Here is a 20,721-nt window from a genome sequence, read left to right as displayed (position 1 = left end):
TTGTACTGCTTTGGATCAAGTGTGTGCTAAAAGCAAAAAAAGGACACTTGAATTGTGTAATCCAGTAGCACTAAATCCGCACCAAAACATGTTAATGTGGTTGAGACTACGACGAGTAGTGAAGTCTGAATCTGATGAGGACTAGTGTGCTATTGTATGTCAAGCGGCAGAAAGAAAGAGTTTGAAGAGTGAAGTACTGCACATTGGGCCATGTTGTGGAAAAAAAAACACATTGTCTCATTGATGTATCGAGTGTCCCGAATAACATGATGGCGGTTTCTGTTTTTTTGTTGTTGTTTTTTTTTTTACTATAATAGGGGTTGGAGTGGGAAAGATTTAGTATGGCTCTCAGGAAGTCTAGCGAGCGACCAGTTGCCTATGGAGGGAAGTCCATAGAAGATGCCATTTTGAATTTCAGAGGTAATGAAGCGTGAGCCACTGTTTATGTGGCTAAGGATGGATTGTGCCTTTTGGAGGTGTGTGTGTCCAGTTTTTCAGGAGAAATTGGTAAAGTGGAAAGGTTTCTCTCCTCAAATCATCTTATGGCAGGTGTCTCTCCACCGATTGTACATAGGGCTAGATGTGTGCCCATGGCCATGAGGGATGATCTTAAAAAGGAATTGAAAAATCTGTGTGAGCAAGGGGATAACTGAAGCAATGAGAGCTCAGAATGGCTGTTCCCTATTGTGTTGGCAAGAAAAGCCAATGAGTCATTAAGGATGTGACTGATCTGAATCACAGGATTTGAGTGGACAGGCAACCCTTGCCGAACGCAACAGAAATGCTTGCCTCACTTAAGGGTGCCACGGTTTTCACAACCTTAGATATAATGGCTACATAGCATCAGAATGTATTAAAGCATGAATCAAGACATTTAAGTCAATTCATTACTCCTGTAGCGGCATTTAGATTTGAGCGCATGCCACTTTATTTGGATTCGGCCTCATCGATTTTTCCGCATGTGGTATAAGTGTTGTGCAAAGATATAGCCAATGTGAGATGTTTTCAGGATGAAATTTTGGTTGACTTTTAGACAGGATATGTTTCCCCATGATATGTGCTCAGACATGGTGTTGTCTGTGTTGAAAGAGAAAGGTATGAAGTGGATAGCAGATACATGCTAATTTTCATTACATTTTGTCAACTATCTGCGGTACAAGATTTCGGCACAAGGCACTAAACCCAAAAGGAGACTGGTGAAGGCAATATCAGAATGTCAGACTCCAGCAAACAAAGACCAGGTACCATCTTTTCTTTGCATTATGGAATTTTATGCCTAATTTATACCGAAGTGTACTGAGAGAACACACAACTTAAGCCTGCTACTCAAGAAGAATGAGAAATTCGTATCGACCAATGATGTGGATTAAGAATTTACAATAGCCAAACAGGAAGTTGCTAATGCTATACCCGTGAAACCATTTGACACATATGGCTACTCTTGTGTTATTCTCACTGTTGTACGGATTAGGGGCAGTATTATAACAGATGAGTAAAGCGAAAGATTAAATAGTTGCTTTCGCCTTTCGTGCCCTTAGAGGGACTGACAGTACTTATTCAGTGATTGAGCGTGAGGCTTTGGCTTCCTGGTAGAGTTTTGACCATTTTAGAAATTATTTGAGGGGTGTGGAATTAACTATTAGTATCGACCACAAGCCTTTGGTTAATTTGTTCACCACTGAAGGAGCTAGTAAAGCCACACCATGTATTGCCAAATGGCAATTTAGGCGACAGGAATTTCAATTTCATGTTGAGTACATACGAGGTGTGAAGAATATCTTTGCAGATTGCCTCTGGTCTTTAAATGAGAAGACTGCCATAAAGGAGATTGATTAGGAAGATTTCAATATGGTTGGAGTTTTTTTTTTACCAATTTAACTAATGATTGCATTTCTGAGAGTGACTGGAACTCTGCTTTTGAAAGTGATGATATTTTACAAGACATTAAGGGTTTTATTCGCATGTACTAGCCAAAGGACAAATTGTATACGCACATTAAGTCTTTTTAGTATGTTTCTCGGAACGGAGCATATCCAGTGGTATATAAAAAGAGGTGATTTGCTCATTGAACCAAGTGGTGTGCATGGCAAAGTTACGAATTTAGCACATGAAGGCCATGTGGTTAGGAGTACAATGAAAAGAAGGATCAGGGACAGGTTTTGGTGGGCAGGGATTGAGAGGGAACGGGAGCATTTTTTGAGGGAGTGCGTGGCTTGTGCCATCAGTGACGAGTCTCAAGTTACTAGTACCAAGACCTGTTAAAGCTGTGCCAGTTCCTGACAAAGCCTGGGTTAAACTAGACATGGACGTCATAGGCCCAATCAATGTCGTAAGGGAGAGCTGTAGATTTGGTATTCTGCTAGTTAATTATTTTTCACGTTGGCAAGAGGTGAAATTTGTCATTGGACACAACAGAGATAGGTGGATTTTGGTAATCTGTGTTCATGTCATGAGAGAAGGAGCTCCCAGCCAGTTGGTGACGGACAAAGGGATTCAGTTCACTTCCCAAGATCGTAAGGAGTTTTTGTCGCATTGGAGTGTGAAACATACCAAGACATCTTTGTATCATCTCCACAGCAATGGTTTAGTGGAGAGATGTGATTGGGTCATTAAGGACAATGTGCACCAGTCAACTGCTAATGGACTGGACAAAGGACCTTAAGGAATTGCTGTGGGCCACTCACACCACTCCTACTGCTATCACAGGAGTTTCTCCATTTACAACATTCCTTACGTGTTGTGGGCCTGTCATCAAATCGGTGTGCTGTGGATGGGTGGTTGCGTATCTGATGAGAAATTGTCATCAGTGAAAGTCAAGTGTGAAGTGGTACAGAAGAAGAATGCTGAGGTTATGGAAATTGGAGGTACATGCATATTGATGTTTAAGTCAGGTGATGTGGTTAGTCAGTTTACCTGCCATTTTAAGCAAAGGTCAATCCACGTTTACGTGCCACAAGAAGGATATTCAAGTCAGGGATCGTGTAGTCATACTTGAAGATGGCAAGTGGTGGAATAAAGAGAAGTTGTCTCCGTAGAGGTTGGGTGGTTGTCGTGGAGTGAGATCGGGGGTTGAGACTGGGATTAACGATGGAAGTGATGATGAGTCTGGGAACTCTGAATCTTTATTTGGTAATGTGAGTTTTGAGAACACCGAAGGAGAGGAGCCTGCCTGTTAAATTACACGACTATGTCCAAATTTTACCTTCCTATTCCTGGGTGGATTTCCATTGCACGTCAACGGATTTTATTATTCTTGTTCAGTGTATATTTTATCAGGATGTGAATTGTATTGGAATGAGAATGTAGTGTGTGTTTCTATTGAACTGACCTGCAGTTAGAGCGGTTTCTCCGCCCTGTGGGTTGCTCTGTATGTACTTAAAATAAATTTACCTACGTTCACTTTTGTCCTGTGATCCCTGCACTTTTATATTTCCATATTTTTAGGAAATCAGGCCACAGAGGGCACACGTAGCATGCCCAAGATTTTAAACCACATTTATACAACACCACATAGGAAGGAAATCAGGTGAAAAGTACACAAGGCAACAAATTCTCTATAGAAGGGAGAAGCTTTAACGGGGCAGAGGCCACTGCCTCATGGCAGATAAAGGGTGGTGGCAGCTTCAGAGGAAGGTGCTGAACTGGTTTCAGAAAGACAGCGCAGGAAATAAGGAAAATGCTACTTACCAGTATGCATCTGTTCTTGGCATGTAGAGCTGCAGATTCACACACTGTGCATAGATCGTCATCTTGTGTTGGGCCCGGATGTTTGCACTTTGTTGTTGTCCAGGAAAAGTCTTTGGAAGTCACGAGATAGGGGACTCCTCCTTTGGACAATAGTGTGCATGGGCGTCAGCTCCATCTTCAGATTGGTTTTTTTGTCAGTTTAGGGAAATTATGGAGTTTTGTGAGAAACAGAAAAGATGCCCATGTATGCTGTATCTAAATAAGATAATACTGGAATACTGGAGGCGGGTGGGGGTGTGAATCTGTAGCTCGACAAGCCAAGAACAGATGCATACTGGTACGTAGAATTTTCCATTCGAGGCATATGAGCTGCAGATCACACACTGTGCATAGATTTTTATAGCAGTACTCCACCCTAGCGGTGACCTCCAGTATCTGTTGCAGTTGTTTGAAATAATATTTTGAGTACAGCTTGGCCCACACTAGCTTGTTGCTTTGCTTGCACATCTACACTATAGTGTTTTGTGAATGTGTGCGGTGTAGACCATTTAGCTGCTTTGCAGATGTCACCTAAGGGAATGTTCACTAAGAAAGCCATTGAAGCCCCTATTTTTCTGGTAAAGTGGGCTTTAGGGGGAATAGATAATGTACGTTTTGCTTTTTGATAGCAAATTTGTATGCATTTGACAATCCACCTTGCAATTCCAGCTTTTGATATAGGATTGTCTTTCTGTGGTAGTGAAAAGGATACAAAAAGTTGTTGAGTTTTACGAAAAGGTTTTGTTCTGTCAGTATAATAAAGGAGTGCTCTTTTCACGTCTAGCATATGAAGAGCTCTTTCTGCGACTGTTTGTGGTTGCGAGAAGAATATTGGCAACTCTACAGACTGATTAAGATGAAAGAGAGTAATAACTTTATGAAGACATTTTTGGTTTGTCCTGAAAACCACTTTATTATGATGGAGTTGTAAAAACGGTTCTTGACTCATAAGTGCTTGTAGTTCACTGACTCCGAGGGAAGTGATGGCCACTAGGAAAGCAACTTTCCATGTGAGGAACCGCAATTCGCATTTGTGCAAGGGTTCGAATGGAGGACCCATTAGTCTTGTGAGCACAATATTTAAGTTCCATACAGGTGAGGGTGGTACCCTGGGTGGAATTAGTCTTTTGAGTCCTTCCATAAAGGCTTTGATGGCAAGTACTCTGTATGGTGACAAGTGTTGTCGGTTTTGTAAATAGGCTGCAAGGTGTAACCTAATAGATGTGTATGCTAGGTTAGACCTTTGGAGATGTAGTAGGTAACCTATGATGTGTTGGATTGACACATCTAAGGAGTTGATATTGTTATTTTTGCAGTATATCACACCGTTTCCACTTGGCTGCATAGCAAGCTCTAGGGGTGGGGCATCTATCATCCTTGATAACATTCATGCAATCAGGTGGAAGGTTAAGGTAACCAAACCCTAGGACTTCAGGAGCAATATTGCTAGGTTGAGCTGTGCTGGATCTGGGTGCCTGATCTCACCATGGCTCTGGGTTATGAGATGCGGCGAGAGGTGGTGTTTTTGATGAGGGACTACCGATGGTTCCAGTAATGTGGTGTACCACGGTTGTCTGGCCCATGTTGGAGCAACTAGGATGAGGGTTAATGAGTGTTGCTGCAGTTTGTGCACTACCAGTGGAATGAGTGGGAGAGGCGGAAAAGCATACGCAAATCGGCCTGACCAATTCATCTATATAACATTGCCCTTGGACAATGGATGTGGATACCTGGTGGCGAAGCTGAGAATTTGGCGTTTTAGTGTGTGGCGAAGAGATCTATCTCTGGGTGCCCCCACAACTGGAAAAATGGTTAAAGAACTTGCGGATGAAGTTCCCACTCATGAGTGTTGCGTTTGACGACTTAATAGATCTGCTATAGTGTTCTGGACTCCTGGAACATGTTGGGCTAGGAGAAAACATTTTTGAGGAATAGCCAATCTCCATATGCTTGGTGCTAGTTTGGAGAGTTGCAGGGAGTGTGTTCCGCCCTGGTCTTGTATGTAATACATTGCCGTCATATTGTCCATGCGAACTAGGACAGATTTGCCCAAAATGTGTTTCTCGAACGACTTCAGTGCTAGGAATATGGCTAGTAACTCTAGGCGATTGATGTGGAGCAACTTTTATTGGGGTGTCCACATGCCCTGCATGGTATGATTTAAGAGATGAGCTCCCCATCCGGAGAGCGATGTGTCCGCTGTTAGTACAATCTGTGGAACTGGCTCGATGAACGGTTGCCCCTTGGAAAGGTTTTTGGTGTTCCACCACTGCAGAAAGCGATGCGCGAGACCGGAACTTGTTAGTGCCCTTCTGTAGCATACCTTGTGCTGCTCCGCTGGGATATATATTCCATCTTTAGGTCACCTTCATATTCCTGCCCACCATGTCACTCATCTCAGCCGCCAAGTGGAGCCTGGAGACACTCACCTGTCCCACAACAGTTCAGAGAGCCTTCCCCCATCTCAGCATGGCCGGTCCTAGGGTTTGTGGGGCCATGGGCAGAATATGCCTGTTCCTGTCACCAGAGCACATAGAACCATTACCGTCACTTGCACAGACTTAATTGTGTGCAGGGTAGTGCCTGCAGACTTTCTTATGTTTAGGGGGGGGCATCAGCTTCTAATTAGCATGGCAGTGCTAAGGCCATGCTAATTAGAAATAGATGCCCCCCCCCCCCCCCCCCCCCCCTTCAGACAGCAGTGAAGCAGAGGAGCCATTCTGGATGGGCCAGACAAAAGGGAGAAAAGGCAATGGCCAAAAAGCATCATTTTCAAAGGGAAGCCAGCATTTAGCATAAACGCTGACACGACCTAATGAAAATGATGGGCGGGGCTTCCAGTCTCCTTCTGAAATCTCCTCTCTCACTATATGCCTCGCCGAGTGGGCAGCGCATGTGATGCAATGCTAGGTGAGACCTAAAAAACAATACGAAGGCTTGGCCACACAAAGGGGAGATTTAATGGCCTCCTCGAGGGATCTGGTTTGACTAGACACACCCATCTCCAAGAGGAAAGAGCGTAGAATAAATAAATAAAAGTTTAAACAAGTAAGACTTTCCATCTCCACCCACTAGATGGCGAAATACGCCCTGCATGTAAATCTAGCAGAGATGTCATGCTGCAAAACAGCTTTCTACAATAAGTTGTCCTGCAACCAATTTGAAAAAAAGGAACTAAAGAAGTTACATCTTTGTTGCAGAAATCTGATTAATGCATTGCATTCTTTGAGTTTCTGGAAGAGAGATAGTTTTGTTTCCCCATGCCTGAAGAAGTTACTTACCTTCAGTAACGCCTTATCTGGTAGAGACTATCAAGATGCAGACTGCTTACCTTAGAATTATCCCCAGATTTCAGACTGGATCCAGAAATTCTTGAGCAGTACACATGTGTGCTGGTAGGTGGAGTTGTTCGGCTCTGTGTCAGATGTGGTGAGCAGTGCCCAGCACGTTGGTAACAGTTTTTGTGACTTTCCATGCCATATGTGTGGCACTATGAAGAATGCTGATGCACCAGTGTGTAGTGCTAAGGGCCTCAGAAGGGTAACCCTATACATAAATCAGTTCTAAGAGCGGATAGGATAGGAAGGTCAGAAAGGAATCTGTGGTTAGACAGTGCCTTCATCACCAAATAAGATGTTACTGCAGGTAAATAACTTGCTCATTTGATAGAGACTTCTAGCAGCAGATTCCTTACCTTATAATAGATACCCAAGCAATAGCTCCCAAGAGGTGGGTCTGAAAGCAGATTAGACCAAAAAGTCCTGCATGACTGAAAGGGCAAAATGATCATAACAGACCAACCTGTCCTAGACAGTAACGTTTGATGAACGTATGCAGCGACACCCATGCTGCTGACTGACAGATGTCCAGAAAAGGGACTGTTCGAGCTCACAGATTGATCGCAGCCTCAGCCCTTGTGGAATGAGCGAGTTAGCCTTCTGAGGTTGCTTTTTGGCCATTGCAAAGCAGATTTGAACGCAGAGCACTATCCATCATTAGATGGTTTGTTTCTGCATAGCCTTGCCCTTCTTGGCCCTGATATACCTAATGAACAGGTTTTTATTATGGGGTTTTTCTGAGTTTTATACAGCGCGAACTTGACCCAAAGGTATTCGGTATCAGAGTGCTTTACATGACAAGTAGCTTACACAAGGACACATTCACTTTTGTTAGGCACGGGGGGATTGCGTGATTTGCCCAGAATCACAGTATGCTGAGCGTCATTGCAGAGACTTGAACCTGGTTCCCCTGATTTGAGATAGACCGCCCTAGCCATTAGGCTATATCCTCTCCCCAGTTGATCGTCCCCCTGAAAGTCGTTGATAAGATCATGGTACAATGACAATGCTCTTTTATGGGTACAGGTGGTGGAGTCTCTTCTTTAGAAGATTGAGGTGGTGCAAAGAAGGTACGGAAGATGTTCTTCTGGCCTACGAGAAAAGGTGTCACAACTTTCAGAAGAGAGGCGGCACAGGTCGTCAGCACCAGTCTGTCTGGATATCAAGTTGTGTAAGGAGGGTGCACAGAGAGTGCTTGCATTTCGCTGACCCTCCTGGCCAATGTCGTGGCCACCAGAAAAGCAGTTTTGATGATGAATAGGCAAATATGGCAGTTGTGCAGGAGCTCAAAGGGCACGCACATGAGAAATGTTAAGACCAGAGTAAGATCCCATTGGGGCATGATGAATGACCTTAAAGATAAGAGATGTTGAAGTTCCTTAAGAAACTGGATCAAGTGATTTAAACAAAGATGATTGGTCCAGCAACCGTAAGAAAGCCAGCATGGCAGACAAATAATCTTTAACATTGCCCAGAGCAGTACCCTGCTGGGCCACAGAAAAATTACCACTTGGGAGAGGAGTGCAGAAAGAGGGTCAAAGTTCTTGGATGCACACCATGTCACGAATTTGTCCCAAAGGCAGGTCAGGAGAAAGGTCAGAAGCTGGCAACGGTTACAGCTTAACCTCTATGCATGGAGGACGAGAGTATGCAGGTTTGGTAGCAAGACCCTGGCCTGTTGCTGTGACAGAAGATACTCCCGAAGGGGCAGCCCAATCCAGACCCACAAGAATAACTTGGGGATGGTCATTCCTGATCTTCTTGAGAACTCTAGGCACGAGAGGTATCAGCAGAAAGGCATACAGGAGGCCTGAGCTACACTTGAGACGAAAAGCATGTTCTTGAAACTTCCAGCACATAGAACTGCTGACATTGCTCATTCTCGGCAGTGGTGAACAGAAGTAACTACGGCTCTCCCCAATCTTGAGAGACCTTGGATCATCTATGGGTTGAGATGCCCTTAGTGCTATGCTAGGCAACAACACCTGAGTTTATCCGCCCTGGTTTTCAGAGAGCTCGCCAGGTGTTGAACCACCAGGGAAATGCACTGATGTTCCAGCCATGTCCAGAGATGAAAGGCCTCTTGACAAAGGGCCCACGACCTCACTCTACCCTATTGCGTAAAGTACACTCTGGCGTAGTTCTACAAGGTTTGCTTTCCAACCCACGGGTGACATAGGTGAACTCGATTCAATTCACAAGCGCTTAGCGTGAAAAATGAGTTACTGAAGCCCCATAGAACCCCACCCAATACAAAATTGGGGTAGAGTTATTGCTTTTGTGTCACTAACAATACTTGCAATAGATCAGGGCACCGTGGTAATAGAAAAAAACCGTCATTTGCAATTTTACACACACACATTGCACTTAAAAGAATAGACACCCAACTAACAGCATTTATTACAGCATGGCAAACCTGTTTCTCAGCACATCAAAAATAACTACACCTGATATCATAAAAACTGCAAGAAGGCAAATTGTGAAATGAGAATAAAATTAAGGTTTCTGGCATGGTTAAAATGTACATTAAAATTTAAAGCCCGAAAACCTACTTCTATGAGCTACGCTAGGAGAGCATGGAGAGAAGAGCAACTTGCAGTCAAGAGTTTCTTAGGGAGAAGCAACGCACTGCATACCTTGTTGACACCATGAGCGGTCATTATCAGCAGAGGCTTGAAGGCTGTGTTCCCTGTAATGGGCAAACACTTGCTGCCGTAGTGGCCTTCCTTCGGAACTCAGCTTTATCAGCATCAGGAGAGATGTAGCATCTTCGAAGTGCACTGGCGGTAGATGAGACAGTCTCTGGCAGAATCTCGTGAGATAACCTCAATGCAGGACCTCTCCTGACAAATGGTCAAGTGGCAGCCATTATAAACTAATACTTATCAGAGAATGGAATTTCTGACAATTTTTGGAATGTCTGACCGATTATGTGCATCAAGGTGTATGTCCCAGACATTTCTTTATGAACCTATAAGGTAAAAGGATGTCCATTCAGACTAAACTATTTTGGCTATATATCTGTATTTGTTCTTATTTGACCTTGACATGGTGTTAATTAGATACTTGTCCCAGACTGTTGTTGCATCAGATGTTCTATCCAATTCATTAATCTTTCGCAATGCTTAGAAAGTTAGGGTCACAAGACATCAGGGACAGTGGCAGGCATGACAATGCTTCTGCATTAAAGTGGGAATATGGCGACTCCATAACCTAAGTTGGTGTTGGGCCTATTAAAAAATTTGCTTTAAGTCAGCCCTGTTTGTTGCTGTACCACATGGCGGTGGTGGTGTTGTCCATAAACACCTGCACCAGCCATCTCTTGATTGTAGTAAGAAAGCCTTTCCCTGCCAACCGGATTGCCAGAAGCTCCAACAAGTTGATGTGAAGTCCAGTCTCCACCACAGACCAGAGTCCTTTGATCTCGGTCTCGCCCAGGTAGCTGCCCCAGGCCAGAAATTACACATCTGTCACTAGTCAGCTCTAGCTGGGGAAAGGAGAGGGGTCCTAATTGTGGTTTTTCAGCAACAATTGAAGGTCTTTTGCAGTTCCCTCAAAGATCTAGACCAGGTCGTAGATATTCCCCTGACGCTGTGCCCAGAGGAACTTCAGGCCCCACTTCAGAGTCCACATAAACCAACGGGCATGTGTCACTAGCAGGACGCAGGAGGCCCTGAAGCCCAACAGACTCCGAATCAGTCTCACCAAAATCCAGGATATAGGCTGAAACATTGTAATCCACTATCCTGGACTCTTCATTTGGGGAGGGGAAGGGGGGGGGGGGGAGATAGGCCAGAAACTGCACTGTGTCCCAAACAGCTCTGATAAAATGGAGTGTCTGAGACGAACATCTCAGACACCGGACCTCTGGCTGGTGTACCACATGGTTTGTGGAACAAAGGTCCATAGCGACAAAAAGGCTGGGAAGCTTCCTGCCCTTGTTGGTTGGACGGGAAAGGACATGGTTGGTAGCCCCTCCCCTAGCCACAGTAAAGACAAAAGGCAGACTGGTTTTGGTGGGGTGCCATGGAGAGGCCCAAAGGCCTGGCCCTAGCTCTGTTGTCTTTAAAGCGCTCCAACACAGAGTCTGCCTTATCACCAAGAAGGCAGAACCCAACACAAGGTAGGTTCACAATGGAAGTTTTGACATCCCCTGAAAGCCAGTGGTTCTCAACCAGGCATGGAATCTAAGTGCCAGGAAGGAGCCAATATCTTTGCCTAGTGAGTCGATCATGTCCACCCCACATCTAATAGCAAACTTTGCAGCATCTTATCTGCCAGAAATTGGTTGGTTGAGTAAGGCTCGGGCCTCATACAAGACCATGGGCAGCACTGGCACAACTGAGTCCCGCAAAGTGTGGGTGTTCTGCCCAACAGCACATGGTGTTCTCATTCTCTCTTCTGCTACTCCATAGTCCCCCTTTGTCACCGTACCTCCTGTCTGCTTCTACCCGTTTCTATTCTCTCCTGTGATCTTCCCGCCTTGTACTCCGCTCACAGGTGATTGGGGATGATTTACGTATGTAAGAAGAGTGGCAGGTTAACAATATGCCTTTTATGTCAATGTGCAGGAAGTTAGGGGCTATCGTACACAGGTACCAGATGCAATTAAATAAACACTTTACTCATTTAGAAAGCAGAGTTCTCATGCACAATGCAGTCAATGCAAGGCTTAACATTTCGAACTGGTATTTTGTTAAAATTAAAAGCTTGTAGAGCAGTCGCTTTGTCTGCACATTACAAATTATAAATCTTCCTCAGTAAATACTTCAATAGAATGAGACGCTCCCGGCCTTGCATCACCAGCAGACGAAGATTGGCCTCGAAACGAATCTAGACTGCAGATGCATACACCAAACTTTTGCCCTCAGCGCTTCTAACTGCATGAATAATGTGCTGAATGGTTGCAAGTAAAGCGAGTCTCTGGCATCCGATCGGCTGAGCTGGGGCTTGTATTTTCACTGCACTCGCTAGATTTACTGTCCCCAGTCTAGGCTTTTAGTGAGGACGGTCCAAATAGGTGAAAATCGGTCCGTTGGCCTCCAGGTCACTGGGGAAAGGGTAATGGCCGGTCCGGCCGTGCAGGCAGCGATGGATGCATAGGTGGGCGATGAGAGCAAAAGATCACAAAATTTGCCTCAAGCTACATGAACCCTGCAGATGATTGCAGAACAAAATTATCAGCACCAGGGAGCTGCCATCTCTGAGACATTAGGAAGGAAGCTCACCAACAACCTACCAACTGCCACAGTCCCCATGTTCAATATAAATATGAGGGAACAATGATATAGGAGTTTTAAGGGGCTAAATGCTTATCGCTGTTGATCTGGACCAGAAATGGAGAAAGTGGCAGCATGTGGACATAACTGCAAGACTAGGAGACTATGCCCTAGGAGAAGGAAAAAGTTTGACAGTCCAGCCCAAAGAAACTAGTGATGTAGATTCAATGCAGTTCTTTGAGGAACAGGAACACCATCAATGTTGTGGTAAAAGTATTTCACAAATTGTTATGGTAATAAATCTGTAAACATTTACCTCTTAGGCCACTATTTATGCAGTGGGTGTAGTAAGTCTGTACTTAAGCAAGCAGTTAATATACAAGCCACAAAAAAAATCCTTAGGTGCAAAATAGCAAGAAATGGAAATACTCACTAGTTGGTGTTCGAGGTGTTCTAGGAACTTCCAACTCAGACTGTTGATTCCGGTCTACCACAGGCTCTTCCACCACGCTTATGCTATTATTTTGCATAATCTCTTGCAGCATGTTGAACAGCTCCTCTGCTCGGGCACACTTGAATGCAAATATTCCTACAAATGTAAAATAAACACTGACTTGTTGCCTCGGTGCAAAAAGGTTCAGCAGACAGCACCAACACGTACAACAAACTACCACTGCACACTTTAATCGACAACCAGAAACAGAAAATACTTCCATAAATTAGACGCAAATTTTAACGATCCTAACTTTTACACAGAAATGTAGGCCTACAAGACAGACAAAACCAAATCCATTTCATGGAAAACAGACGGACACCAACAAAGCAGAACACAATACAGTCCAGAGTATTGTGCTGCTTAGTGACTGAACAGCAGAGGGAGCCAAACTTACCATAAACTGCCAAGAAACGTAACCAGTCAAGTTCCAGCATTGGATTAGTCTTCCTTTGCAAGCATTAAGTTAAAGTTAACAGGTTTTAACTTATTTCTTGAGCGGGATACTTGGAAATACACATTGATCGGTCAAAACTATTTATATGGATATCTAGTTTGTAAATTCTCCTTTTTAACAGAGAAACAAATACAGCAGTTTTACACCATGATTTGCAATGGTGTGTCTGTAGTTCGTCTTAGCTCGGAAATTATTGTGCAAACATGCCAATGGAGTTGGGATGCGCAAAAAGAAGTTCGTTTTGCCTAAGAGACAAATTACACATATGCTCTTCAGCTGTTCTTCTGAGTGACAATTATTACATTAAACACACAAACATGGTACTACAAATTCTTTCTTAACAAAAGACTAAAAATCGAATCTATGATCATAAATGAAAACAGACAATTATCTGCGAATAACAAAACTGTGGAATCAATACAGTTTCAAATGGTTCCCTGAAACAACTCCTATAGCCACTCGTCATAATTTGCAAGCGCTAAGTGTGCCAAAGTTCCGCAAATTAACGACTCGCTCATTTTAATTGTTGTAAAGGCACCAACATAAATGTAGTTTTAGGATTTGACAGACTTTCAGCACCATATCAGGCTAGAAGGTCTTTCCCTGGGGTAAGCTTTTGCACTGAAACCCCCCACCCCCACACTCGTGTGTGTTTTTTAATACCAGCTTTTCCCTGAGTAACACAACTGAACACACAATGGCCACCTTTCAACGTCCCATCTCCTATATCCAAAGCCATTAGAATTATGCAGTAGGTTAAGGCTAAATAATACGGCAGTGTTGATTAAATTATGCGGCAAATACAGTTATATATATATATATATATATATATATATATACACGGCAAAACGCAGCACATTTTATAATAGTAGTGCTTCATTATTTTGTCACTTTCTAACTTGTTAACATTGTCTAGGCATTAGTTGCACCTCATTAGTACCAGTTTAACACCCAAATATAGCAATAAGCAACAAAAATGTAACTAGTCAACTTTTGCAAAGGGCCTTCACAGCGCGGCAACGCATTCCACTGCATTTTTAGTAACGGAACTGTTTGAGCTAGAAACAAACTTTTTTTTTTGTTAAAATCTGCAGATTATGCAGCACATAATGGATTATGTTGCAAATGCAGCATCTATATATAACTATGCGAAAATGGCTGCAGTGGCACAATCACAACATTCCAGTGGTACTGCCTATAGCCCCTACACAGCTGTCTGGTTTGCTAACAAGAAAACATTACCTTCCCAAAGTGATCCAGCTTTTTGGATTCCCAATCGGGTGGTGCGTTAGTGAATGGGCCTTTTGGAAGTGGAGGCTTGGACCACCAAGCTCTCAGGGGTGGGGTGTTGAGAGAGGAAAGTGGTGTTGCCCGGGCCGGGTGGTGGAGTCTGGCAATCATCCTGTCCACAGGAGCCTTTGTGTTGGGCCTGGACTAGGTACCCTAAAGGATGTCAGTGACTGCTTCATTAAACGGCAACAGGGGCTTCCAAGAGCTTGCTGCCGGTTGAAGCACCTCTGTAAAGAGGTTAGTCCTGACTGCCACCGGAGGTAGCTCGAGGTGGAGAGCCTCGACCGCCCTACGCAACACAACTGCAGATGACATTCCCTCCTTCATAGCCACGGTAGGAGGAGACAACATGCCAAGTTCTGGGGAGGTGTCCAGACCACTGGCATCCCCGAGTTCCTCTCTCCAATCCGGTTAATAATCTAACTGGTCGGTTAAAGGGTCCCCAGATCCCTCCCAGTCCTCCTCACCCTCCTCTGGCTGCCAATCTGGTCTCAAAGAGCCAGGGTAGAAACGGGGCACGAAAGTACCCATCAACCCTGGTTCCGGCATCAGTTGACGCCGGTCTGGCTCCATGTCTACCTCGAGGTGGAGGCCGGGGCCGACGTCGGCTGGGAACAGAGCCAACTCCGGCTGCGGATGGAGTGCAATCGGTGCCGGGGGAGGCATAAGAAGGTCGAGCGAAGCCGATCCGGATTCAGGCTTGGATTCAAGGGGACCCTGCCGAGGCTAAAGCCGCCGGCGTAGATGGCCCAGGGTCCCCAACTGAGTCCGCGAGCCCGAAGGCACGCTGGCGGAGTCGGGCTGCCCAAAGATGACCGGGAGGGGCACCACCCGCATCCCTCGTAACGTTGTCTGACAAAAGGGGAGAAGTCGAAAAGGGACGATGCTTCTTCGACTTCTTCTTGTGCTTCGACTTACCTGACCCAGAGCGCTAAGACTTGGAAGTAGAATGGTGTTGGCCCCGCGACCGGTCCCCAACCTCCTACGCGACCGGGACCTTGAACGGCGCGGAGCCGGCTGCTGGGCCTCGTGTAGCTTTCGGGACTGCTCCTGCAAAGACGACAGGGCCATGGTCCGGCAGTCGGAGCACGACTTGTGGTCGTGGTCGCGCTCCAGGCAGTAGAGGTACATGCGGTGCAGATCCATCACAAACATCAGTCGGTAACAAGAAGCACAAGCCTTGAAGCCGGACACGAAGCCATCAAGTCAAGAAAAAGTCAGCCAAAAAGTGATCGGAGGTACTGCTCTCTCCAGATCTGCGCTTCCTGGCAGGAAAAAGAAAGAACTGACGTCAGCGCCGAGGGCGGCGTCTAAGTAGCTACAGCGATGTCATCCATGCGACCACGACGCCAAACGCGAAGCCACCTGATGCCACCTTCCGATGCGCAGGGGTACTGCTGATGAAAAAACTTTGCGGATCCAGTCTGACATCTGGGGGGTAATTCTAAGGTAAGAAACCTATAACTAACTTTCAGATTTTAAATTTTCACTTCATGGCAGGAGGAACCATGGGTGAAACATTAGAAAGAAGACCACATTAAGACTAGCTGTTGTTACCCTCTCAGTTGCACAAAAGGACTACAGCTGGCAGAAAACTATTTGCAGACGCAAGCAAAAATTAAACCTTGTCAGAAAAGTTTAAAACTATGGCAAATCGTTCTAGGCATCGCATTACATGTATGGTGCACTCTACCAGTTGGTAATGCTCTGTTATCAAGTGCAAACCCTGAAATCTTGCTCCTGCATCTGGGGAGAAGTCATTAGTGAAAGATGAGCTGCTGTTTGAAAATGCAGCTGGGTCTTTTTGAGGACACAGGCCCATATTCATTTTGAAGAACGGCCGCGGATCCCCTTGCAGATGGTGTAGTGTTTTACTGCACCCGCCAGTGAGGCAATATCTGTGGGGGGCCATGGAACGACCTTGCCTCTATAACAAGGGTTATTTTGAAAGGGCGCGCCGACTTATGTGGCATATGATCACTGTGCCTTCTGAGGGAACTCTGTCATTCTGCCTGCATCTGTAATATGGTGCAAGTACAAGGGCAAGAACTTTCCCTTACAAATATGGGCCACACCCTCATGCAAATGAGTAAATGCACCCTTGTGATTGCACCCGCAAACATTTTTGGCCAGTGTGATCCATACTAGAGAAGGAAGGCACAAGCATCTGTGGCTCCTTCAGTGATCCAGGGGGGCCGAAAAATGGGTGCAAGAGTCTGTTGCACCCATGGAGCACTTTGTGTAATATAACTCAAGGCACATTTCAAGAGTCAAGAAATCTTGATCTCCAACTTCTCGTCCTGCTCGATACAAAAGGGAAAAGAACTTCACTTTAATCTTTGTTTTCTGTGTTTGCTTTGAAAGACGGGGGTGGAAGCAGATTGGTATCCATTTGGGAGCAAATTGCCATTTGCAGGAGGAAGGCACCTTTCAGTTTCTGGCCTTCAGGCGAATCCACAAGCCAACAGAACTTTTATCTGCATGTCACACAGTTAATTGACTATTCTAGTTCCAGTCCTAGAAAATTTAGAGAAAGTACAACTTTTCCCATGATAGACCAGGAGGCACATTTATTATTTTGGGAAAAATTTAATAATACACCGACAGCTGCTGCCCCGCGGTTGCCGCTGAAGGCAAAAAATACACAAGAAGAAATCTAAGGCTGAGAATCCCTGTAGAGCAGCTCTTGCCGCATCATTTCAAAAATCGTTTTGCAAAAGGGAAGCTTTTAGTAATTAGCACCATATTCGATTACTGAGTACACAAAAGTGCAGAAGAAACAAATAATTAGCCCTACAAATAGCGAGGACAACTGGATATTTTACCCACAATAAGCTAAGCAGTTATTTAACCATTATAAATAAAAACAAAGAATCATCTGCTGCAGTAAAGAAAACCTCCTTCTCTATAAAATGATTCAGTGGGATCCACAGAATTAGAATAAAGCTCAGCTTACTGCATGGCGAAATGCAAATGAACAAAACTGTTCTGTAAATCGTTAACAACCGCGGTGTGTAAAGCCCAGGGAAAGCACTAAAGGCAAAGGGGCAAAAGCAAATAACTCCTGGACAAAAAAAACTCTTCAGATGTCAAGTTCAAGTGAACAGATTTACCACATCTAACAAAAGAAACGACGAAGATAAATTCAGACACAGGTCTTCCAATGAACTCTCCTTGATAATGATAGACGTAGAGGAAAACCAACAGCCCCATTCAAGACATGTTCCCTACAAAAACTGTGGTAGAATCGAACCAATGTCAGAGTGAGTTTCTTGCCATATCAAGAAAAATAACATATGTAACATTGTTAGAGGGTGTGTTGTCGCAGATACAGCCCTGTTCTTAGAATTTGGCCTCATAATATTGGATGCCATTCTTTAGAATGGCAATAGCGGTGGAAAAAATGACACCATGAAAGTTATTAAAGCAACCCGTAATAAATGGGGGTTTGAGGGAGACCACAGTAACTCGATTAGGCACAGCAGACGAAAATAAAAAATAAAAATAATAACCTGAGGCATAAAGGAATACATTGGGAGGAGTTCAGTGTGTGAGCAAAGGCAAGATGCAAAGCAAATGAATGTCCTCAAGCCCAAATATTGGAAACAGAGTAAAGGGCACCATTCTAAAGGTTCAAGATGAGTCGCAACAAGTTTTACGTAATTTATAAACTAGACTATCACTTAATGGCCAACTGGTGCACTTTGCCTCAGTTGGTAGGGAGGTGTGACTGGTTATCAGAGATATCAATGCTAAGTAACCGTTTGCTCATGACTGATATGCTGGAATTTTTAGGTTTAGGGTGGGTGAAGGGGATGATTTGGTCTACCAATCTCCCCACCCCACCAAACCAGTGTGTGTTTAGTGAGGCACTTGCTTATCGATGGTGTGTTTTTGTGGGTCTAGCAAGCAGCCCCAGACGAAGGCATGTTGGGAAGAATTGATGCAGGGCCGAAGCCCATAATGAAAGTTACTTTTCTTTGGTAATTATATTTTTGATAAATACCATATATTCCACAAGATTACTCACCTTATGAATGCCAGGTGCCAGACTGGATACAGAAACCTTTCTAGCAATAGTTCCCCAACACCGCTTGGAGGTGCCAGGTGACTACCGTCCCCAAGAGAGCAGCAGATGGAGCTTAAAGCTAGCAGAAAAAAGACCTTATAAATAGCTCAATCTCGGAAGGAGAGGTGGAAGGTCAGACTGTAATTCTTAAAGACTCCAACATCCAATTTCACATGTATGCGGAAGACACCCAACTTTACATGAAAATCTCCTCCCCTGAAGACATCAAATCTCAACGGAACCCTTCTCAAAACCATTAACTGGCTGACCTCCAACCATCTCAAATTAAACGCCCTCAAGACTAAATTCCTCCTCATTGCACCCACTAAGCTAACCCCCACGGTTTTGAAATTTCTCTGTAACCTCACCGCCCTCAACTGCACACCATTGACTCCACGAAATCACTGGGAGTTGTGCTAGTAAAAACTTAAACATGCAAGATCACATCAGATCAGTATACAAAGGAGCGAACTTTCAACTCTGCATCCTCAGAAAACTCAAACCCTACCTTCCCCAAGATGACTTTAAATCGGCGGTGCAAGCACTTGTCATCTCCAGACTAGAATACAGCAGTGCAACTCTTTGCGGTCTGCCTAAGCTCAGTTTAGCACCTATCAGAGCATCTCTAAATGCTGCCACTAGACTCATCACGGGCTCCAAGAAGTCTAATCACATTTTACCCGACCTTAAATCGCTCAACTGGCTTCCCTTTGAAGCTAGAATACAACTTAAGATCGCTTGTATGACCCACAGAGCACTACACTTCAACACCCTAATCTACCAGTCAAATAAACAAACTTACTTACAGGTGGCTCCAGGTAAACGACAAGCTCCGGCACACTGCTGCTCAAGCCGAAGAAATTTAAGAAGCTTAAAACGTACAATTGTACATTCTCTGGCATCGCCCCGAGAATCTGAAACTCCCTTCCAGTGGATACAAGACTTATTCCTTCTACTCTTGCCTTCAAAGGGAAGTCAAAACTCTACTTTTGAACAAACTGTTCTAATGATCTATGCCCTGAACATTATGCCTTGCTCCTAGTACCTCTAAGTTACTGATTGTGTACGGTTAGCTCTTGATGTATATGGTTTGTTCATGATGTATATTGCCCTTCCACCTTCCTTTGCCCACCCCAATCTCTGCCTTACCCTGTTGTCTACTGCCTCATTGTTTCCATGTTTTCTCTCACCTACCTCTCTTCCTTTGTCTACCTATAACTATGTAAAGCGCTCTGATACCCTCCGGGGTTCGCGCTATACAAAACTTTTCAAATAAATAAATAGGAAAATGTTACTTACTCTAAGGATCTGTTTGTGGCATGTAGTGCTGTAGATTCTAGTGTTGGGCTCAGAAGTGTACAACTTGTTTTTGTTTGAAAAAGTCTTTGAGTCACTAGGTATGGTGATTCCACCTATTGTAGGCAATGCGCATGAGCATCGGCTTCATAGTCATATTGCTTTTCCGACCCGGAGGGTGAAGAGGGAGCATAAAGATGAAGAAAAGATCATCGTGAAGTTAAGAATTAAGGTAAAAGGATCTGAAACGCTCCCCAGAAGACTCTACATCACAACATGCTGTAGTGTAATTCCTATATTCCCAATAGGCTCTGCGCATTGGAATAATATATCCTGTAGTTTAGACGTAGGACTGAGGTCTACTAGGTCTCTACCGGTTATAATAGACTTAATTGTGAGTGCCAGCTAGCTCAGAGGTCATTAGAAACTTTCTCGAGTAAACAAGAAGGGATTAGTTTCCGACAACCGCATAAAACATGACAACTTTGTTTCCCAAGAATAAGAAATCAAATCTCTAGAGTCGCGGAAACAATAGATAACTATTTCACTCAGTCAATTGTGCATGCTTAGTTTCACCAGAGGTGCAAGAGGAATAGAGAGACTGGCGTTTTCAATAAAAAGGTATTTATTGAACAGTCTTCTTTCTCAAGCATTGAAAATGAACTGCTACAATAGTAAAGCTTATTATGAAGTACAATGCATATAATACGAACAGTATTATAAAGTAGTACTGTAAAAGCATGATATGGTTTCTAAGCCATAAAGTGCATAAAATGTATAAAATACCTACAGTGAGAAAAGGAGGACTAAAAGTACTCAACTGGTGCTTCTAA

The 20,721-nt window shown here is 44.2% G+C and overlaps 1 protein-coding gene across 3 annotated transcripts in view; it reads right to left on the bottom strand.

Annotated features, from left to right (window-relative positions):
• FRS2 (fibroblast growth factor receptor substrate 2) overlaps positions 1-20,721 on the bottom strand; it is a 320,399-nt gene that overhangs the window by 7,485 nt on the left and 292,193 nt on the right. For all 3 annotated transcript variants that reach the window (XM_086918017.1, XM_086918018.1, XM_086918019.1), the window contains one exon: positions 12,717-12,872. In XM_086918017.1, coding sequence (XP_086774143.1) covers positions 12,717-12,872 — 156 coding nt within the window. The remainder of the gene's footprint in view (positions 1-12,716; positions 12,873-20,721) is intronic.

This window comes from Lissotriton vulgaris, chromosome 1_1 (genome assembly GCF_964263255.1).
Source record: "Lissotriton vulgaris chromosome 1_1, aLisVul1.2, whole genome shotgun sequence".
NCBI lineage: Eukaryota > Metazoa > Chordata > Amphibia > Caudata > Salamandridae > Lissotriton > Lissotriton vulgaris.
Note: the sequence above shows the minus strand (reverse complement) of the source record. Positions and strands in the feature narration are given on the sequence as shown.